Source organism: Gymnoscopelus microlampas (assembly GCF_963454915.1).
Source record: "Gymnoscopelus microlampas genome assembly, chromosome: 8".
NCBI classification, from domain to species: domain Eukaryota; kingdom Metazoa; phylum Chordata; class Actinopteri; order Myctophiformes; family Myctophidae; genus Gymnoscopelus; species Gymnoscopelus microlampas.
In genome coordinates, this window is record NC_139945.1 from 27,259,071 (window position 1) to 27,282,829 (window position 23,759).

At 42.2% G+C, this 23,759-nt stretch overlaps 1 protein-coding gene across 2 annotated transcripts in view; it reads left to right on the plus strand.

The window, feature by feature from the left end:
- The first annotated feature begins 434 nt into the window (after positions 1–434).
- cep295 (centrosomal protein 295) overlaps positions 435–23,759 on the plus strand; it is a 36,743-nt gene continuing 13,418 nt past the window's right edge. For both annotated transcript variants that reach the window (XM_084063819.1, XM_084063820.1), the window contains exons 1-19: positions 435–814; positions 2,977–3,177; positions 3,977–4,101; positions 4,692–4,785; positions 5,893–6,006; positions 7,043–7,183; positions 8,117–8,300; positions 9,101–9,277; positions 10,029–10,289; positions 14,400–14,500; positions 14,683–14,880; positions 17,360–17,436; positions 17,649–17,863; positions 18,424–18,714; positions 19,582–19,914; positions 20,374–20,618; positions 21,219–21,378; positions 22,306–22,494; positions 22,984–23,223. In XM_084063819.1, coding sequence (XP_083919945.1) covers positions 716–814; positions 2,977–3,177; positions 3,977–4,101; positions 4,692–4,785; positions 5,893–6,006; positions 7,043–7,183; positions 8,117–8,300; positions 9,101–9,277; positions 10,029–10,289; positions 14,400–14,500; positions 14,683–14,880; positions 17,360–17,436; positions 17,649–17,863; positions 18,424–18,714; positions 19,582–19,914; positions 20,374–20,618; positions 21,219–21,378; positions 22,306–22,494; positions 22,984–23,223 — 3,445 coding nt within the window. In that variant the 5' untranslated portion in view covers positions 435–715. The remainder of the gene's footprint in view (positions 815–2,976; positions 3,178–3,976; positions 4,102–4,691; positions 4,786–5,892; positions 6,007–7,042; positions 7,184–8,116; positions 8,301–9,100; positions 9,278–10,028; positions 10,290–14,399; positions 14,501–14,682; positions 14,881–17,359; positions 17,437–17,648; positions 17,864–18,423; positions 18,715–19,581; positions 19,915–20,373; positions 20,619–21,218; positions 21,379–22,305; positions 22,495–22,983; positions 23,224–23,759) is intronic.

The window sequence follows — 23,759 nt, forward strand, 5'->3', positions numbered from 1 at the left end:
TTACTTCTACTCCACCACATCTCAGAGGCAATTATTGTACTTTTATTTGAACACTTTAGTTACTAGTTACTTTGCAGATATAAATGATTACATTAGCTCAGGGACTCCCATTTGAAAAGATATGCCAGGGCAGGGACTCAACCATTTAGATTTCATCATTATCAGTGTTCATTTAACTCTGAGTCTGAGTCTGAGAGTGTCCAAATGGAACCAAATGGACCCGTTGGTTCCATTTGTACACTCTCAGAGTTACAGACATATAAGGGTCAAAGGCTGTAGTGGTTAATATGTGTGTTTATTACAGTACTTGAGTAAATGTACCTAATTACTTTACACCACTCGCGGTCAGGCAGGCGGGTTGTTTAAATTATCGGATGTGACGAATCATGTCCCGTGATGTGAGTCATGTGACCAAATAAACCGTCAATGTTGGCATGGTAGCGAGTCTAGTGACAAACCAACCAAACGCCGATCAATCCGTTTTATCTCCTATTTGCACCGCATATGGTCTTTTTAAACTCGCGTTTTCTATTTTACGACAATATTAAGAATGCATGTGTGTGTCGTTGATGTGTGTGTGTGAAATGAAATGACTGCACCACATGCTGTCCCGACGGGAACAAAGCTAAGCAGCTAAACTGCACTGCAGATGTAGAGGTCTTTATTGTTTACCTTATGAACCCCAGAGGTCTGTGAGATCTAGAATGTGTTGACCATGAAGAGGAAGGCGGTCAGACTGAGACTCAGTCCCAACGAGGAGGCTCAGGTCATACGAGAGGAACATGACAGGAGGAGAAAACTACGAATACAACAGGTAATGTTATATATTAGCCCTGAAACATGACTTTCATATCATGACAGTCATGGCGAAACTTGTTCCTGGTTTTGGAAATTTCTCCATTTACAACCAGTACATCTACATAAACGTTCAGATTTCAAATATAAAGTGCGTACCACCCGGCCACGGATGGAGCAATTCACTTCGGGTGGGTGTAAGTACCCATATCTTCAATTTTGTTCAATAAAAAGCATTTTAATCCGATCGCCTGCCATTTTCTCGTAGACTTGTAATGTGTCAGAGTGCAATACACTTCCCAACCGATAGGGTCGCGTAGTTGAAAGCAGAAGCACGTTTTGAGAAAATGGCCACTGAACGGATTAAAATGCTTTTTATTGAACACTACGGAAGATACGGGTACTTAGACCCAGGCACTTTAACTTGTTACATCCGTGGCCGTGGGGTCAGCACTATATTTGGAGAATATCCAAAACCAGGAACAAGTTGCGCCATGACTCTTGTGACCCTAATGGAAGCCAATGGGTTTCCATTGGGGTCCTTTGCACTCAATTCATAGACATTAAATGACAGACAGATATACACTACTATGCAGAACATCATAAAAACAGTTTATAAATAAGAAAAACCAAAACATATGTACAGTAAACAGTCCCAGCGTCCTACTTGTATAGATCAGAACCATTTCACAATCAGATTGATCCTCATGTTTCATGTCCTTATCTGTCCAGTCTTCTTTTAACGCCAATTTTTCTGACCTGTCCAGTCACTGGTCAGTCTGATGCTGCAAGATTGTTTCATCAATCATGTTGCAGTGATCTTTATATAGCTCAAGGTAGACTAGCGCGAGGCGTTGTGACTGAGCTTGTAGTTCTGCTATTTTTGTCTAATGTTCCCCTCAGAATAGGGATGCTAGGGTTCAATTGGTTAATTAATGTAAAATAAGTTCCTATCACACAAAGATTTGGCGGTAGTTACTCTGAGGACCTCCTGTTGAAGACCCTTGCTCTTAAGTGTATGTTGTTACTTGTTATTAAGTGTAATCTTTACCCCTGTCCTGTTTGGCTATAAAGCACTGGTTCTCTTACATTTTAATGAAGAGGACACCCACATTGATATTAATTTGGCCCCATTTGAAAATATTTTGTGCCAGATAAATCAAAATGTTTTGAAAATAACTAATCTGCAAGCTCACATGTGAGTTATTTTTCAATAATGTGTTTAGACTGTTCCTCACTTTGCTGAGGATCTGGCCTTGGATCAAGACTATCATAGTCTAATGTATTTTTTCTTTTATTAGATAGTATACAGTAGTCTGACAGGAATTGGGGAGAGAGAGAGATGGGGAGTGACACGCAGCAAAGGTCGTCGGGATCGGGATTCGAACTCGCGACACGCTGTCAGGCTGCATCAGCAGCCTAGGTGCCCGGACCGCTACTCTAGCTGTCCGGGCCCATAGATATATTTTTTATCAATTTTGACATTTTGCATGTCTATGATCCCAAAGTAAAAAGTCAAACCCAATAAAATACATCTATGACAGTCGTGATCCAAGGCTACTCAAGGACCACTGGACAGTCCCCTGGACCTAGTGTTGATTTTGACAGCAATTTTGATTCAGTTTTAGTCTTTTGAATCAAATTCCATTTAGTTTTAGTCATATTTTTGTCATCTGAAACTTTTTACTGTTAGTCTACTTTTAGTTGGCTAAATATCATAAGATTATAGTAGACTAAATCTACAGTTGATTTAGTCGACTATAATGTATTTTGATGATGCCTTTATGGCGTCGTAATGGCTGATTTTACACTTGGTTGCATGCTGAAAATAGCAGATCTGCTATTTTCAGAGTGCAACACCCGAGTGCAACCAAACATAAAATGACTCTTCTCCACTAGTCCCTCATTTTAGTCTAGTTTTTATTTATTGACGAAATTGTCAATATTTTCAGTCTTAGTTTTAGTCATCATAGCTTAGTTTTTATTTAGTTTTCGTCAGTGAAAAAAGGTAGTCGAAGAAACCTTTTTTTCGTCAATAGTTTTAGTCGACGAGATCAACACTGCCTGGACCCCACTTTGACAACCAGTGCTCAACCATTTCTCATGATGTTTGTTTAATAATGAGTTTGACAACCCAGTGGATTTCCCTTGTTGTGCTGATGTTGGATCATGTCCACGCAGGTGCGTGAGCAGCAGCGGAACATCGCGCTGCACATCCGCAGCGAGGTGCAGCGGAGACGGGAGAGAGAGCTGCAGAACCTGGAGGATCAGCTGAGGAGCGACTGGGACCGTCAGAAGAGAGAGAGGATAGAGACCCTGCAGAGGTTATACCAGCAGAGCCTGGAGCAGCTTGGCCAGGGCCACAGGAGTGCAAAGGAAAATGTAAACGACTTGATGATTGAGACACACAGGCATATCGTACGAGTCCTGGTAGTACACACAGCTCCAAATCCTCAGTGTTCATTTAATTAACCTTGGATTAAAGTTCTCAGTCACCACAACCGATTTCAGTCATACTCAAGTACTGTACTTAACACATTCCTTTCCTTTTTTTTTTACTATGTATTTTGGGCGAAACATGCTATTTTCAACTGGGTATAACAAGAGAACGGGAGGTCACAATGCCATTCCCCCCCCCCCCCCCACGTAAGCACAGTGATTCCCACTGTAGTTGGCAACCATCAGGGGATCGATCATACTGGAGATAAATATTCTGTGGTTCTTGAAAAAATTGTCAGAATGCTTAAAAAATACATTAACCACTTTAGCCTTATTTTATACATAGGCTATTTGAAAATAGCAGATCTGCAACCAATGCGATGCGTTGTGAGCTTGTAGATCTGCTATTTTCCAACATTTTACTACTTTTACTTTTGGTACTATTATACTATTAAGTATATTTTGATGTCAATACTTTTGTACTTATGTACTTTTATTTATTTTGCTATTTTGCTTTATTCCATGTTTAACACTAGTAACCAAACAGACCAGAAAAGTTCCATTTATGTTTTGTTGCTCTTAGAGATACGAATGGATAAAGTAACATATGTTACTGTATAATCATCAGTAAAAACCCCGCTGCATGCAGCATTATGCCATCATAAAATTAAAAAAAAAACATTTATGATTTATTTATGATTAGATCCCTCAACTATGCATTTTTTTGTTCTTTTTGAGCCAGGAACCTGACTGGGCAGCGATAGCTCAGAGAGAAGAGGAGAATCAAGCCAAAGCAGAAGAGCGTTACAGAGAGGCCCTGCAAGAGCTCAAAGCACAGAGACTGAAAGACTATGAGGAGCAAACCCGGTGAGCATTACAGTCTAGAAGAGACTTATTTCACCCATCAAGACCGGGAACACATCTGTGTGTCATTTTAGATTTTTAGCTATAACCATTCTTTTATACTTTAGGCTATTCAAAAATAGCAGATCTACAGATTGCAGCGCTATGAGCTTGTAGATCTGTTATTTTTTGAAAAATCTTGGAACATTTGTGCAAATCTTTGAATACATGTATTTTTGAGTTATATTTGAGTTATTTTTAACTCAAATCTTTGCTTCTGGGGGGTCCCAGGAACAACATATTTTGATGGGCTTCGGCGGCCAAACACATAATTTGGGGGGTCCTTGACATGAAAAAGTTTGAGAACCACTGATATTAAGACTTTAGAAGACACTTGTAAAGATTTGCAGTTCCACACATTTTCACGTTTTTTTCAAAAATAGCAGATCTACAAGCTCGTAGCGCGTCACAAGCTTGTAGATTTGCTATTTTTTGAAGAGCCAAATAAATCAAAAAATGACACCGATGTGTTCCCGGTCTTAACGGGTTAATGTCCGCCTGCATTTCAGCAATAATAAGAATAATGTTGGTCTCTGCTCTCCCCCTTTTTATAGTTTCATCTCAGCAAGGAAGAAGGCGCTGCAGGCAGAAAAGGAGAGGGCAACAAGAGTGGCCAGCCTCCCACCACCTCCACTGCGCCCCATTGAGGTGATATGCCAGGCTCCCATAGGCAAAACTGGGTTTAGAATGACATAGTAGCCTACTGTTAACCCATGAAGACCGGGAACGCATCTGTGTGTCATTTTTTAGATTTCTTAAAAAAAAGAAATCGTGAACATTTGTGCAAATCTTTGAATTTAAATATTTTTTAAAGCAAATATTTGTAACTCAAATCTTTGCTTCTGGGGGATTCTACAAAATGTCCTCCTAACATTTTTCTGAAAAACGTATGTTTCTATATCAGTCGTGCTCCAACTCTTTCATGTCAAGGAACCCCAGAATTATATGTATGTTGCCGCGGACCCCCATCTCAAAATGTTTTGGTCCAGGGACCCCTAGAAGCAAATATTTGAGTTAAAGATGTTTGATTTAAAAAGATTTGCCAAAAAACATGATTTAAAAAAGAAATTATGTTCTACGAGTCACAGAAAAAAAACGTTTAGAACCCAAGATATCATGATCTGAAGATTTGCTGCTCCATTCACTTCTTGGTTAACTTAACTTAAAAAGGCTGTATCTCGGCTCCTGTGTACCTTTTTTTTACTATGTATCTTTGGCCCAGACATGTTATTTTCAAAGGCAGACAATTAATGTCAACGAGGTCGTGATGACCTCGTTGACATTTGTGAAACCCTCTGTGATTAGCAACCATCAGGGGATCGATCATACTGGAGATAAATATTCTGTGACTACTTGAAAAGGTAAGAAAATCGAAAAATCGCTGGCAGTGGGTGTACGCTGAGCTACTCCCTTCAAATAGAGGATATGCGCATGCTTAAAGTGAATGGCACATCGTGTGGCAAAGCGAGTGGCAAAGCAACATGCAAAGTGAGTTTAACATTGTTTAATGTTGTTCAGATATGACTTTTCTGTTTGGATGCATGGACTGTCAAGGCCAGAAAGTATTTTTTTGACACTCAGTAGGCATTCCTGCATAACTTCCGGGTTTGATGATGATGTCACACGCATATCCTCTATTCCATTCTCAGAAGCATAGGGCTAGTCCATCTATATGCTGAAAAGGTAGCTTGTCAGGGGATGTTTGTTTGTTTGTTTATTTGGTATTATTACAATGACTCTTTGTTGTTCAAACAGAATATAGACCCCAAGAAACAGCATGTAGTGAAGAAATCAGATGTGAACTCCTTCTCTGCAACGTACTACCACATGCCTGAGACCGCAGTGGATAGGGAAGATGAGGCAACACAGGTATGTCTTTCAGTAATAATCCTGGAGCTGGCCTCACAGTTGAAATGTCTGTTGCAAAGCACTGTATATCCACTATGCAAGAACTGCATCGCTTCAATGTATCTATATACATTATATATTGATATGAATCTAATGATATGAATTATATTTCAACCAAATAGTGACCTGTGAAATGGAGGAAATGTAAACTGAAGTGGGTGATATGGTATAGGATTATTCAGACCTTTCCAATGAATGGTTACAGGGTTGCAGAATGCAAATGTGTAGTACTACAGTGAATTGTCTGTGTAGGTGGGAAGTATGGCTTCATTTATGAGCTTTGACATAAAGAAAAGCAGTCTGATAAATGTAAGCCTTGCCTAGGACAACTTGTCCCATCATCTGTGTTGTGGAGTTTTATTTAACAACTAGGACATGACTAGAGAATAGTGAATAATAATAAGAGTGCAGCTTGTATCATAGTTGAACAGCTGCCTATTTCTAAGGGTTGTTGTAGAATGAATCATAGGACAAGGACACACATTATATCTATTATCTTATCGATCATTCTATCGATTTCTTTTTCAATGAATTAAATAATTGAGATTTAAATATATACATATATGTTTTAGCCCATGGAATTTTCTATTCTACTCCACTACATCTCAGAGGCAAATATTGTACTTTTACTCCATTGCAATAATTTGAAAACTGTAGTTACTAGTTACTTTGCAGATATAATAGATATAATTATATTATTAACATACATGAGCTTGTAGATCTGCTATTTTCAAACATTTTAGTACTTTTACTTTTGGTACTTTAAGTACATTTTGATGCCAATACTTTTGTACTTTAATTCTGGGCTTTTACTTGTAACAGAGTGCTTCTATATTGCAGTATTGGTACTTTTACTTATGTAAAGAATGTAAGTACTTTTTCCACCACTGCTTTTCATCAGAGTAGCATATTAAGTGTTTGAAAAGTGATCCAGAGGTAGAAAGACATCCCTAATATGGTCTCCGCTTCTATGTGAAAATGGTTGATGATTCTCCAGCCCAACGCCCATGAGATGGCTGAACAGGAGGCACAGAGGCTGCAGGAGTTTGGGAGGGAGGCTGAGAGGGAGAGAGAGGAGCAGCTGGAGAAGGCTCGTGTGAGAGGAAAGCACGCCCTGAGGAGAGAGCGCCTCACACAGGTAGGTAGTGGTACCATCACAAACACAGTGCTGCTGCTGCACAGTTCTCCCAGCACAACATAACATAATACTGTACCATTTAGCAGTGCTGGAAAGTAACTAAGTACAGTTACTCAAGTACTGTACTTAAGTACAATTTGAGGTATTTTTTGCTTTACTGGAGTATTTCCAATTTTCAATACTTTTACTTACTACTCCACTACACCTCAGAGGCAAATATTGTACTTTTACTCCACTACAATTATTTGAAAACTTTAGTTAGTTACTTTGCAGATATTAATTATTACATTACTGAACATTCCCTGTTACACTACAAAAGTTCCTTTTACAGAAGCGTGTGGGTCTTGCCTGTCTTGTCATCTTATTTTTCTTGTTCTTTTTATTTCATAAAAATCCAGTATTATCTTGCGCATGAATTAAAGTTCTCAGTCGCCACGACTGATTTCAGTCTTTTGGATTCCATAGAAGCCAGCATGTCTTCTATGGAAGCATTGTGCGCAGCGAAAATAGCCGATCTACAAGCGAGCTTGTTTCGGTTCATATTTTCAAAGATTGGAGCATTTGAAGTTGTCAAACTAGCGAAATGTTTAGAAGAATTTTCCATAAAACCCTAATGGTCTCGGATATGTCATAAACGCAAAGGTTAAAGCCTCAATCTGTGATTCCTTCACCTGGTTGGCAGTATGTAGAACAGTAGCACTAAAATATAATCAAGATTAATTTTACATATTGTGTTAATTGTTTAGGAAACGGCGCTAGTTTGGGGAGGGCTCCTTTAACACTGTTTCACAAATCACATAAGACTTGGCCATACACATTCTTTCAGTCGTGAGATTTTATTTTGCTTTAATCCATGCTTGTGTATATTGCATTGTCGTTGCTTGCACATTCTTTCTTATGTAAATGCTTGAAAACGCCCTTTTCTTTCTCTAGGACCGTGAGCGCTTCCTCACCGAGCTGGAACACATGCAGCAGACAGACCTGCTGAGGAGAAGACGCCAGGTGTCTCAGATGCCTGCTCAGATCTTCCAGCCTCTGTACAAGAGACAGGAGTTTGTGGAGGACTGCCAGAGGGAGATGGAGTTCGCCTTTGAAGACATGTACACAGGAGAGAGGAGTAAGGATAACATGTTACCCGGAACTTTGGGTTTACGACTTGTTAGTGTCATTACCTTTAGGTATTTCTTACCATTTTATAGTCTGTTGACAATTGAAATTAATGCATAATAACAGATGTATAATACAATATTGTGGTCTGTTCACCTACAAACTAACAAGTCTACAACGCCCGGATGGGTATTTATACGCGGGGTACTGGGGTTTACCCAAGAGTTCTCAACGGGCCTGAAAATTAAGGCCCGGCCCTAACTGGCAATTACCATAATTGTAAAACATTAAAAACCAGACAAGTTGTCATTATGTGCTTAATGTCCTAAAAGTTACGCATCCAACAAGCTCTGAACTGAGCAGATTGGACCTTCCGTTCCAGAGATAATGGCCAAAACATATTGAAAACGGCCACTTTCGCCGATTTTCGATCGCTGATTTTCGATTGAGTTTTGGCCATTGTCGCCCATTTTTCTTTAATAACGTGGGCTAGGAAGGTTGGACAGCGACAAACTAGATACCTGAGTAAAGTTCACATTGAGTTGCAGCCAACACATCCACTGCCATTTCCGTCGGCGTTACCGTTAGGCTGCAAGGGGCAGTTGAAATGTCTTTTATTTTCTTTTTTCTCCATGGAACCCGAGGCTTGGCCCGGCCCAACTAATTAGCATACCTTTTTAGGCCCGGCCCGGCCCGAAAACATTGGGTTGGGTAGGGTCGGGTTCGGGCAGAATTTGAGAACTCTAGTTTACCCTGCTTTTGTGGTATTATATTGAGCCTCACCTTTCCATGTTGTCTGTATCCACCCAGGGGTGAAAGGTGACCTGGTGCTCCAGTTGGTGCCAGAGCCTCTACCGGCCCCGTCCACAGACAGCCAGGATGACCTGGACCTGACCCTGGACGATGGCACCACCCCAGGGGAAGCAGAAGAGACAGGCCCTGATCAAGCTCAGATGGGACGCATGGAGACAGAAACATCTGTGCTAGGTAAAGAGTTTGGCTTTTCCCCCCATAGCAAGTTAAGGAAGTGGTACACATGGTAGCTTTAGGATCCATACTGACATATCAGCATTGTTGTTTAACCCATTATAACGTGGAAACGCACTTTAACCATTATTCTACTTTGGCTATTTGTTTTTGAAAAATTGTGGGCAAATCTTTAAATACATATTTTTCAAAGCGAACATTTTAACTCAAATCTTTGGGGAAAACGTATTTTGCTATATATCAGTGGTTCTCAAACTTTTTCATGTCAAGGACCCCCAAAATTATGTATTTAGCCAGGGACCCCCATCTCAAAATGTTTTGTTCCAGGGACCCCCAGAAGCAAAGATTTGAGTTAACTGTGTGTGTGTGTGTGTGTGTGTGTGTGTGTGTGTGTGTGTGTGTGTGTATTCAAGATTTGCACACATTTATACGATTTCTTTCCTCAAAAATAGCAGATATACAAGCTTATTGCCGCGCTATAAGCTTGCATATCTGCTATTTTTGAATAGCCAAAGAAATCTAAAATGACACAGTATGCGTGTATGGCATGTGAACAACATGTTGCAGGAAAAGTGCTTGACCTTTTGTCTATGGGTTTTGGCTATTTTGTCCAATAAAATATATGGTATATGTCCTGAGATTACTGACATATCGACAATAATGTGTAATATACTCTGTAGGTTAATGATAGAACAGTAGGATGGAAAGTAATCAATCCTGAGAGAGTTCAATGTTGACCGTCTTGTTTTAGTGGAGCCTTCCCAGCCAGCGAGGCCTGCTCCCAGACGGGCATTGCAGAGGCTCCTGAACCGCATCAGGACCCAAAGGGACCACCAGTGGAGCAGCGAGGGAAGCCTGGTCCCCACTGGCCCCCAGCCACCAACCACCACTGATGACCAGGTACCTGAACGGGACTCCACCATCGACACAGGCTCTTTGTCCAGTGAGGAGAGAGTGCGACCGCACACTAGTGCCAGCCACAAGCTCCCTCAGCCTTCCCACTCACCACCAGGTACATCTGCTAGGATCACATCTTTTTGTTAACCCATTAAGACCGGGAATGCATCTGTGTCACTTTAGATTTCTTTGGCTATTCAAAAATAGCAGATCTACAAGCTCATACCTGAGAGCTGCTATTTAAAAAAAAAAAAAAAAAGTGAAAAATTAAGCAAATCTTTGAAAATATAAATATATTTACATTCTAACTCAAATCTTTGCTTCTGGGGCTCCCTGGAACAAAATATTTTGAGATGGGGGGGGGGGGGGGGGGGCAAATACATATCATTTTGGGTGGTCCTTGACATGAAAAAAGTTTATGAACCACTGATTATAGCAGGGTTCCCCAATAGGCGGCCCGCGGGCCATTTGCGGCCCGCGAGAGGGTGCGGCCCGCGACGACTCCTGTAAAAAAAATAAAAAAAATAATAATATCTGCATTACTGTTCAAGCAGACTAACAAACACATCTGTAAGTCAATTGTTGATTCGGGAATTATTTTGACTAGAAGTTCGGCCGGCTGCGCCGGCCTCACATCTAGCGCCCACGCCCACGTAGCGTCCACGCCCACGTAGCGCCCACGCCCACGTAGAGACCACTTGGCAGCGCCGATCACTGGCGTAGCGTCATGAGGGCTAGTGGGGCCATGGCCCGGTCAGTGAAGATTTGCCAGGAAAATGAATTCTGCTCCGACAACAATAGTCACAGCCGCCGGCCGCCAGTGACGTTACTGAAGTGATACATTGGCTGGCCCATTCACACCTTTTACAAAGCTAAAGCTGCCTACTCCTGCCTATCAATGGTCCAAGTGTGACCTGTAAAGTAGCCTATCGTAGTCTGTAGGAGACATAAGCATGTCCTAAGAGGAGTCCAAAAGAGAATGGATCCTGGGAGTCATGAATTAAATTACAGAGGTGAGTAAATAACTACATGTGCTCAAGTACTGCACTTTACTGGATATCTATCTATCTATCTATCTATCTATCTATCTATCTATCTATCTATCTATCTATCTATCTATCTATCTGTCTATCTCTCTATCTCTATCTGTATCTCTATCTATCTCTCTCTATATATATATATACATATCTAAATGGCGAAATGGCTGGGGGGAAATGGGCAATATATTGTTATTTAATATTGTTATTTTATTATGAGTATTAATAAGTTATGATGATTAATTATATCATATGATTATAATATTTGATTAAGATATATGATCTTATAATAATCATGGGGCATGTATAATCATTATCTAATAATCAAATAATAATACAATGAGTCATCATACATCTTTTCGGTGGCGGGTGTTATACGGAAATGTGTGACCCTGTACAATCTGGTCAAAATGGCGGCCGTTTGTGTGTTGTTGCGCGCGTACACACACACACACACACACACACACACACACACACACACACACACAAGGAATGGAGATGGCGGCTGTTTTTGTGTGTTTGCACAACAGTGCATGTGGACACACGAATGGTGAGTTGGATGCGTCTTTTAATAATCAGAAGACGCACAGTACTGCGCACACACACACACACACACACACACACACACACACACACACACACACACACACACGCGCGTTGAAGTAATTTGCGTGTGCGCGCGCACACACACACACACACCTACAAACGGAGACGGCGTGTATTGAAATGGGGGCAGAGGTTCTGAATTGGCATCCAGGGAGTGTGTGCACAGTTTCGCTGCGAGCAAGCCAACGATGCGGGAGATTAGCTATCCACAGACGGACGGACAGGGGGTAAAACATACTCTGGCGCCATGGCTTTCGGCCTGGCGGAGACAATGAAAAAGCTAAGGTGAAGGAAAAGACCATTACTGCAACAAAAGTAGTCAACAAACTATACTATAAAACATTGGGCACATTGTCAAATAATATAAGAAAGAGGCAAACATGTTGAAAATAGCCGATCTGCAAGCTCACAACGCCTCTCAACGTGAGGGTTGTGAGCTTGTAGATCTGCTATTTTCACAATATTGACTTGTGGAACGGAGTCAAACAAAATGGGGGGGTCCCCAGTTCAAATATGATGTAGGGGGGGGGGGGGGGGGGGCGGGGGATAGCCACTGTCCTAATCGGACCGAAATTATCTGAAATTACAACATAATGCAGCCTAAACGTGCGTTGCACGGGGCGGTCCTGCCATTACGTTACATACCACAACATACATCATCTACAATGGACTAACGGAGCAGCAATAATAACATTCACCACACGAATATTGGTGACAAAGTGATTGCACAGCCGCTGCAGGTATGACAACCACGTTAGCGTTAGCTACATGGCAACTATCACAGCGCCCTGTCCGTCGTCGCTGCGACTGACTGATGGCTACAGCCATAGATATATGTAAACACTACAGCAAGCTCTCTGCGATGCCATTGTCTGGAAACTGCTCTTAGCGTGACAGGACCAATGAGAGTGAGCGCTTTCGTTGTTGCTAAGATACGGTGCATGGCACACGGCGTCTCTACCCCATAGCTTGTAGATCTCTCACACATGATTGGCGTAGGCTGCGTTGCCAGGTCTGACTTTGTGTCTAAGCAATGGTCGGCTTATTTTTGCGCGCCTTTGGGCTCGTTCGCATAGTGCGCACGGCAGCGCTTGTTTAGCGTACGTCAGCGCGACGTGGCAACGGACGTGGCAACGTGAAAGGGTGGTCACTTGTGGATTTGCAAGGCAACAACACGTAGACGCGCAAGGCGTTGTTAGCTTGTAGATCTGTTGTGTCGTTCTTTGTGCTGTGTGGGGGAGGTGCGCTGTTGGGGCTCGGCAACGAAGGTGCATGATGATTGGCTGGTGAAAAGAAACACCCGGACGTGAATTTTGAGTTGGCGAAGTGATTTGCATAAGTATTGGAGCATAATGCGTTTGATATTAATTGTACATCCTGCAAGTACAGTGATGGGATGCGAAGCAGCTGGTTTGACAGGCAGAATATTGAGGAATTTTGGGGGAAAATGTGGAGTTAGTTGGGCCATGTGTCTGCTTGGCCATTGAGCCCATACACTCGTGTACACTCCATGACTGTGGCCGTCAATTATGGTAGCAAGATTTTCAGTATGTACAACTGGCTGCTGTTAATCTGTATTACTTTTCAAGCAGACTTATTTCGTTTCCAGAATGCATTTTTTCCTTTTGTGACAATCAACACAGGATTTAAGAATCCCAGGCCTAAAATAACACAGTGTCAAATTAGCTCGATTAGAGAAAAAAACGAATAAAAAACTTGGTCGGCTTGGTACCCGAGACATAATTTGGCCCTTGGGGAAAAGTAATTGGGGAACCCTAGATTATAGCAACATATGTTTTTTTTTTTCTCAAAAAAACTGTTAGGATTTAGAATACATTTGTAGAATCGCCCAGAAGCAAAGATTTTAGTTAAAAATGAAATGTTCGCTTTAAAAAACATGTACCGCTACATTCAAAGATTTGCTAAAAAATCCACAATTTTGCTCTAAAAGAAAATAGCAGATCTACAAGCTTGTGTAGATCTGCTATTTATGAATAGCCCAAGTATAAGATAATGTTTTAAGTGGTTAAAATCTAAAATGACAGATGCTTTCCTGGTCTTAACACTTCGCCTGCCAGAGTTATTTCAGATTTTTTTGCTGTTGTCTGCCAAAGATTTTTCATTGAAATTTAAAAAGTACTCAGGAGCTGAGATACATCATTTTTAAGTTTTAGGTTAACAAGGAAGTGGATGGGAGTCTCTTCCTTCGAAAAATCATATCTCCTTGGTCTTTGGGTCAAATTGAAAAAAAATATATATATATATATTTTTTTTTCTATTTTTTTTTCAAATTTCAATTTTTTTAATGGAACGCATTTATGCGATCTTGGCGGCCAAGTGCGCTAATTAATAGATCGCATTTATGTGTGATTGGCAGAAAATGAGTTAATGGGTTAACTTAATATATTTAAGACTTTATTATTATTATTTATTTCATCTTCCTTTTATTCTTCTGTTTATTTGTTCCTGATGGTCAAGCACTTTGTAACTGTGCTTTGAGTGCCAAGTTTGTAGTTGTATTTGCTTGATTGCTTTGGTGACAGACTGTGAATCATTATGTTTTTGTTTTTTAATCTAACCAGCACTGGAGACTACAGAGGAGACTGTCGTGGCGGGAACGTTGCTTCTTCCTGACATGCTAGCTAACAAGATGCAGGAATTTGAATTGGAGCGACGGAAAAGGGTTTGTGCCTGTTCAGACTCCAGTCACAGGATCGCACCGATTGGTGTCTGTTGATGTACTGGCTAACATTGCTGCCAGTATCTCCCTTTATGATTGTCAACATTACAGACTCATTCATTTTTACCACCACCAATCTAAGATAATGTTGAGATAAATTGGAAGCATGCTGTTTTGTCCTCCAGGAAGAGGAGCTAGAGAGGGAGAAGCAGCAGCAGATAGCCTTACTCCAGGAGCTAGAGGAGCAGAAGGCCAGGCTGGAGCAGGAACTGCTAAAAGCCCAGCTGGAGAGAGAGACGCTGAAGGCTGCCGTAACACAGGACCTACCTGTCTGCCAAGCACAGGACCTACCTGTCTACCAAGAGTACAGAGCAGATGCTGAGGTAGACTCACACATCTCAAAACGCATCCTTTGTAATAGCCCAGGCGTTTCGGGCCAGAATCGTGCACTTTACGATACAAGCATGAAATTTGGCACACAGTTAGAGCATGCCATAAGGAACATTTTTGGCTATAGGGCCATCGCAGATTTGTCCTGTGGTAACCATGGCAGCCATTTTCCAAAATGGCCTCCATCTGCTGTTATTTTACCAATAACTCCGGTGCTAGACCACCTAGGATGTTGATTCTGGTGACTAATCCTACATTCTCAAGTATGAGGAATACAGTGGTACTATTTAGAATTGTGCTGTGGTAACCATGGCAGCCATCTTTCAAAATGGCCACCACCTGCTGTCATTTTACCAATAACTCAGGTGCTAGACCACCTAGGATCTTGATTCTGGTGACTAAACCTTACATTCTCAAGGATGAGGAATACAGGGGTACTATTCACAACATGCTAGTAACTACCTAACTAACTACAGTACATGAGGAGGCTGATACTCGCGTCATATTACACCTAGAAGATGCTGTGAAGGAAGGGTATAGCAAGGTGACAATACGCACAGTAGACACGGATGTGCTGGTCCTGGCAGTAACGTCAGCCCAACGCCTCCACTTGACTGAGCTGTGGGTTGCTTTTGGAACAGGGAAAAGTTTCCGTAACTTAGCAGCTCATGAGATGGCAAGGGCATTAGGCCCAGATCGATGCTTAGCCTTACCCATGTTCCATGCCTTTACTGGATGTGACACAGTGTCATCTTTTGGAGGCAGAGGCAAGAAGATGGCATGGAAGACCTGGAAAACCTATGGTGACGTCACACGTGCCTTCAGTTCCTTAGCTGCCATCCCACAGAAAATACATGACTGGATGGAGCCTCTGGAGCGATTTGTGGTATTGCTCTATGACCGCACTAGCGGCCAGGCATCAGTGAACGGGCACGGAAGCAGCTATTCACCCAGATGGGCAGAACAATTGATGGACTCCCCCCAACACGAGCTGCACTGACTCAACATACAAAGAGGGCAGCCTACCAAGCTGGCCACTGTTGGGGACAGGCGATGGTTGCAGCCCCTGAACTCCCAACCCCAGGTGAATGGGGGCGGAAGAGGAAGGAGACGGGTGAATACAAATAATTTAATCCACTTCTTTACACTTGTAAACCTGTGATCTGACAATAAAGCTGATTCTAATTTTGACAGGAGGATGGGAAGTGCACTGGAAAACACAGAAGCGAGCCTGGCCTTTCGGGAACTCCTCCGCTGTGGTTGCAAAAAGGGATGCAGTGGACAATGCAGATGTGTTAAGGCAGCACTTCAGTGTACTGCCCTTTGCTACTGTGGTGGACTGTGCAACTAACATTGTGTAGATTATCTGGCTTTATTGAATAGACCCCTTAACAGACAACGTCACACTGATAAGAACCAGTCTGCACGGAACCAGTATGCGCGCAATGAAACCCATTCTATCAGGTCTCGCTAGGACGCGCCTCACTAGCCAACACACAAGAAGGGGTTGGGGTGCGCTGAAATCAGCGCACCCCAAAACAACAGGTTGAGAATTGATTGCAATCACCTGTGCGTCCAGTCTCAATGTTGGTAAACAAATAATTGGTCTATATGCCATTAGGTTATGACTCATGAGTACTCTGCCTTTGTTGTGTCTTATAGTCCATTGAAAATAATTATGCAATACTACTACTAATAAAAGAAACAGTGAAGTACTGCATTCTTGACTCTCACGTGTCAGTTTGAAAACATGTACTGTATAGGCCTACTACACCATTACATATTTTGATGGGTTTACTATTATTTAATTAACTGAATGCCAGATATATGTAGTTAGGTAGTAGCATGTTGTAAATAGTACCGCTGTATTCCTCATCCTTGAAAATGTAGGATTAGTCACCAGAATCAAGATCCTAGTTGGTAGCACCTGAGTTATTGGTAAAATGACAGCAGGTGGTGGCCATTTTGAAAGATGGCTGCCATGGTTACCACAGCACAATTCTAAATAGTACCACTGTATTCCTCATACTTGAAAATGTAGGATTAGTCACCAGAATCAGGATCCTAGGTGGTCTAGCACCGGAGTTATTGGTAAAATAACAGCAGATGGAGGCCATTTTGGAAAATGGTTGCCATGGTTACCACAGGACAAATCTGCGATGGCCCTATAGCCAAAAATGTTCCTTATGGCATGCTCTAACTGTGTGCCAAATTTCATGCTTGTATCGTAAAGTGCACGATTCCATCAAAATATGGCCCGAAACGCCTGGGCTATAACCTTTTCTTTGGAAAAGTCTAAGGAGACCTTTGTAAAAATGTGTTACTATCGGATTCGGTATCTAGTGACCATGTAAGTCAGACAAAATGTTATTTGGGCACTAAATGTGTCAAATCAGTATAGTACACTAAATTGTCAGTAAATATTAGCAAGTGTAACTTGATTATAATTTTGTTTCTCTTATTGTTCTGTAGTCTATGCCTACAGCAGGTGAACACGACCACACCACCAGGATCAAAGAATACCAGCAGCGACTTCTGGAGCAGAATAAGTGTGTTTTCAATCTACTGGCTAGTGTTCTCATCAGTGGAGTTTTTGCCAGCAAAATAATGTATAGAAAGTAAACGAGCTGACTGAGTAAGAAAAGCTTATTGGACAAAGTGGCTGGTATAGAAAAAGTAATCACATCTATCAAAAGTAGATAGTCTATAGTTTGTATCTACTTTTTCTGACTGTTTGTTTGAATGTGTGTCCTGAGTTCAGAGTTCACAAACGCTCTCTGGAAGTGGCTCGCCAGCGGCTGCAAGAATACCAGAGAAGTCTTCAGATTCGTAACATGGCTGCCAGATCAGCCCTAGCTGTACCTCCAGGCCCTGTTCACCCTTCATCCCACAGCGCTGACAAAACTGTACCTCCAGTATCCCATCTGCAACCTCTTTGTGGCTCCTCAATGCTACCCTTCATCGCTGAAGCAAATGGTAAGACTAGGCCTGTCTCAATTATTACATAATCGTCTAATCGCAATTATTTGAGATAATCGCAATTATTTTTGCATAATCGTCATAATAGTTTCCACGTTGAAAGATTTTCACACATTTTCAAATTTAAAAAAAGCAGAAATAGCTGATCTACAAGCTTACAATGCTTTGTGACACGTTGTAAGCTTGTAGATCAGCTATTTTACATGTATAAAAATGATCAGATATGTCAATAATTTCTTTGTATATTTCAGTTATTTGTCATATCTGCCCTGTGCAATTTGTTATTATGAAGCCTAAAAGGCTTCATATGTTCCAATGTCCAATGCCAAACACACAATTAAATCGTTAATCACAATTACTTGAGTAACCCATTAAGACCTGGAACGCAAAAAAAATATTTTTCAGATTTTTTTATTTTTTAGAAATGTTTTGATTTTTTTTTTAGAGATTTAGAAAACATTTTTAAGAATAGCCTCAGGTCTTAGGTAAAACCCAGGTCCCGGTGGAAATCTCTACCAGAGAGTCAACCGCTGTGGCATTGCCTCCCCCACTCTCAGGTCCTGGTTGGAATTCAGGACCCGGTGAAGTCGTTGACTCCTCCAGATCCCGACCAGTTCTACTGGAATCTGCAGCAGTGAGTCTCGGGAACCTAAGAAGAGCCTCGGACGCCGTTTGGCCTTCCGTCGACACGAGGGAGAGAGTCACAGAACGTCTCCCTGAGCAACTGAGAGCCTCTTCGGTCACCTCTACGGCCTCCCCAGACTACAGGCCATTCACCACCATCCATCCATCAGCTTGCAGTGTCCCTCTCCCACCTACCCTCCCTTCTGTGCAAGACGTTCACCAAGGTATTACACGTCCACCAACACAGGCCTTCTTCCCCCAGCCCATGTCAACGGTGGCCAGGAATAGACCTGTCACAATTATTACATAATCGTCTACTCGCAATTATTTGAGATAATTGCAATTATTTTGCGTAATCGTTTCCATGTTGAAAATGTTTCATATATTATTTTTTTTTGCAGAAATAGCAGATCTACAAGCTTACAAGGCGTCACTTTGTGATGCGTTACGTTGTAGATCAGCTATTTCCACTATTTTTAATAGTTTAAAATGATTAATTATGGCCTCGGCCGCGTCGTGGCGGTCCAGGCACCCTAGGCTGCAATGCCAGCCTGACAGCGTGTTGCGGGTTCGAATCCCGATCCCGACGACCTTTGCTGTATGTCACCTCCCATCTCTCTCCCCATTTCCTGTCAGTCTATTGTCCTATCATTAAAGGCATAAAAGCCCCAAAACAAATCTTTAAAAACATTTTTTTTATTCATTGTCAGTAAACTGGCCTTGATTATGAAGCCTAAAAGGCAAACAGAAATTGAAGTTTTTATTCATAATTATATGTTCCAATGTTCAATGCTAAAAACACAATTAAGTTGTTAATCGCAATTATTTGTTTGACAATTAATGGTCAACTTAACCCATTAATACCTGGAACGCATCTGTGTCACTTTAGGTTTCTTTGGCTATTCAAAAATAGCAGATATACAAGCTCATAGTGCGGCACCGAGTGCCGCACTATGAACTTGTAGATCTGCTATTTTTGAAAAATCTTGAAAATATTTTTTTAATATATTTTTCAGAAAAACTGTTAGGATTTAGAAAATGTTTAGAAGCGGCCTCAGGTCTTAATGGGTTAAATGTTGTAATGGTGACAGCCCTAGTCAGGGAGCGTGATCTGGAGAGGCAGCGGCAGGAGTTACGGGAGGCTCACGGTCGTGTGCTGGCACAGAGGGAGGCCATGGCACAGAGGGAGGCCATGGCACAGAGGGAGGCCATGGCACAGAGGGAGGCCATGGCACAGAGGGAGGCCATGGCACAGAAGGAGGCCATGGCCCAGCAGCAGAGGGAACTGGAACTTCGTCCTGAGCGACTAAGACCGTCTCCAGTCACCACAGACTACCCAGACCACAGTCCACTCACTATCCATCCAGCTGCCCGCGGTATCCCTCTCCCACCTACCCTCCCTCCTGTCCAAGACATTAACCAAGGTATTAATACCTGTCAACCGACACAGGCTTCATTAGTGGTGTAAAGTAACTGTGTAAAGTACATTTACTTAAGTACAGTACTTAAAGTACAATGTTGAGATATTTGTACTTTACTTTCCAATTTCCAATACTTTTACTTCTACTGCACTACATCTCAGATCCAAATATTGTACTTTTACTCATTTATTTGCTACATTTATGTGAACACTTTAGTTACTAGTTACGCGATGCGACACATTGTGATCTTGTGGATCTGCTATTTTCAAAGGATTTTCATACATTTGAAAACTTTGTGAAATGGGACATTCTGCCTATTGAGTCCTTTCTTTTTTTACTCAAGTACATTTTGAATTACGGACTTATACTTGTAACGGAGCGTACTTCTACATTGCAGTATCGATACTTTTACTCTTAAAGTAAAACATTGGAGTACTTTTTTTTCCACCACTGGGCTTTCAGGGAAGCCTGGGCTTTGTGTGCAAAGCTTTCCCCAGCCAACGTCACTGGTGTCCAGGGAGCGTGATGATCTGGAGAGACAGAGGCGGGAGCTGCAGGAGGCTCACAGTCTGGTGCTACGGCAGAGGGAGAGCGTCGCACAGCAGCAGAGGGAGCGGGAGGAGGCCAGACTGCGGCAGGAGGAGGAAAGGGAGCAGATGAGGAGGCAGAGGGAGGCACTGCAGACTCTACTCAGCAGTGATGCACAGGTGACTGACTGGGACAAATGTCTGGCTGTTTTTCATCCACATTTGTTAACCCATTCAAGCCGGGAACGCGTCTGTGTCATTTTAGGTTTCTTTGGGCTATTCAAAAATAGCAGGATCTACAAGCTCATAGCGCGGCACAGAGTGCCGCGCTATGAGCTTGTAGATCTGCTATTTTTGGGAAGAATCATGGAAATTTGTGCAAATCTTTGAATATATATTTTTTAAAGTGAACATTTTTAACTCAAAGCATTGCTTCTGGGGGATTCTACACGGTGCTACACGGTGCCGTGCTATGAGCTTGTATATCTGCTATTTTTTTAATTTAATTTTTTAAAGTATAAAATATGGATAAAGGGGTTACAATTATTGTGACTCTTTATTAACTAATTTTGCTGGGGACCCCTTGGTATCCCCCCCAAAAGACCCCTGGGGGTCCCCGGACCCCAGTTTAAGAACCAATGATATAAGTAGTGTCTGATGTCACAAGGACACATTTATGTTCTTCTATTCAAAGGTGATTTAACTCTGTTTTCGGGTCTAGTTTCATTTGAAGCATATTGGTAAAATGGCCTTTTTCCCCCCACTACTTAATCCCCATAGCCTGCTCCTCCAGAGGCTGTGGACCCGGTATCAGAAGACATTGGTGCCATGCGTCTCAGACTCCTTTCCTCCCTGCTCAAAGCAATGGAGGAGGCTAGTGGAGGCTCTTTGTCACATCTACAAGAAGACAGCACTGACCACAGGCAGCCACCCACCACTGGTAAGCAGTGGAGTACATTTACTCAAGTACACTTTTGAGACGTTTTTTACTTTACTGGAGTATTTCCCATTTTCAGTATTTGCGTTGCATCACGACGCATAGTGAGCTTGTAGATCTGCTATTATCAAAAGATTTTTTATATATTTTGAACTTTTGAAATGGGACATTCTCTACAATGAGTACTTTTACTTTTGGTACTTTTGATAACAATAATTTTGTACTTTTATTTAACACATCGGGTGCCAGCATTTTTTCATAACAACTTACCGTGGGTGCCAGCATTCTCCCCATTGACTGCGCTTTGCTGTTTAAAGCTTCCGCGTGCGTTACAAGCAAATCCACACAAAAAAAAGCATCGATTCATGTTGTGCCATGAGCCTGGCTACAGCCTGGAACCATAACATTTCCCTCACCAGTTACAACGGGGGGGGGATCGCGCATCGCGCATGACCGGTTTTCCCCACAGGAAACAGATTCGGAGATATAGGCGTTTCAAAGTAGGAAATAGACAGGAAGCGGATGGGGAAAAAAAATTGTTTCCGTTGAGCGATCTGGCACTTCCTTCGCAGGATTACAATGGGTGCTCCCAGAGCTGCTCTAGCCCCGCCCGCGCGGAGAAAAACGAAAAAAACAAAAAGACTAAACTCACGGTTCAGACCGTGTTCGGCACCGAAGCGCCACTATGTAAACACACGGTTCAGACCGTGTTCGGCACCCGATGTGTTAAGTACATTTTTTATTCCAGTCTTTTACTTGTAACAGAGTGCGAGTACCTTTTTTCACCACTGGTGGTAAGCGATTAAATGTCTTTTTTTCCCCTGCTGGTTTCCCTTAAATTCTCATACCAACAAACTGAATTGTTTGATTGAGATTTGTTACTGGAATTTCAAATATTGCATCATTTGATTGATATCGCATTTTCCTTAGCTCCCACCACCGCCCTGGCCGATACAGCTGCCCCACCACCACCACAACCACCACCACAGCTCCTTCCTCGGCCAACCAAACCCCCAGTGGCCCGGGTCAGGCTGGGCGGCACCATGGAGGTCACATCACAGCATGAGCTCAGTGCCATCCAGGAAGTGGAGACTCCAGTGGATGCCAGTGCAGTCACTGGTGAGCCCAGAGATAGAGTAGCCTCACTGTTGTCGTGTTTCTTTTGTTTTTCTGCTCAAGCAACTGTTGAGACGAGTTGCTGCATTAACCCATTTAGACCGGGGAAGAATCTGTCATTTTTACACTCCTTTGGCTATTACAAAATATCAGATCTACAAGCTCATAGCGTGGCACGGAGTGAAGCGCTACAAGCTTGTAGATCTGCTATTTTTTGAAGAATCGTGTAAGTTTGTGCACATCTTTGAATATCTGTATTTTTAAAGCGATTTAGAAAAAAGACTCAGATCTTTGCTTCTGGGGGTCCCTGGAACAACATATTTTGAGATGGGAGGTCTGCGGCCAAATCTTTTTGGGGGTCCTTGACATTAAAAAGTTTGAGAACCACTGATATAGCAACATACGTTTGCATGGGTTTTTCTATAGTGAACTTATCGTCCCATTGAAAGGTACTATATGTCTTTAATGGTTCCATTCTGTGTTTGTCCACAGGTCCGGAGGAGGACAGTGTACATGTGACAGCATATACTGTAGACACATACCCAGAGGAAGAACCAGAGACCTCAGTGGTTTCTCTCTGGTCTCTCCACACTTCCTCTGTTTGCAGCAGCAGAGGGGACCAGTCTGCTGGGAGAGGGACTGACTCTGGGTCAGCCTCCGGGTCAGGAAGTTCCATCAAGATCTCCTGGCGAGAGAGACTGCTGATGGAGGCAGGGATCTCCCCAGAATCTGGTATATAGTTAATGCTAAAAGCTGACTTGTCCCAATAGGTTAACATGATCTATGTAAGGGTGTGGAAAAAAGAAAGAACGGTACATGTCTTCAGTCAGATAATGTACTACCATCTCTGGATGATGAGGTAAGGATTGTTAGATGGATGTTAGTGGGGACATGGAAAGTGGGAACACAAGTGGCTCTTAAAGGGATAGTTAACCCAAAAAAATGACTTATTTTCTATCAATTAACCCCACGAAGCCTTGAATTGTTGGAGATGTTTTTGTTTTGGTCACATTCCTAAGCCAATAATTGATGACCAGCGGAAAGATGTTAATGTCTACCGGAACCGCCGCCGGTCATCAAATTATTGGCTTAGGAATGCGCCAAAAACAAAAAAAAAACACCATGAATTCGAGTCTCCATGGGGTGTGTAATCGATAGAAAAAATGACATTTTGGGGGTGAACTATCCCTTTAAATGTATTTGCTGTGAAACAATGCATCAATGTATCTGCACTAGTGTCGCCACTGCAAATGTATTTACAGTAGACG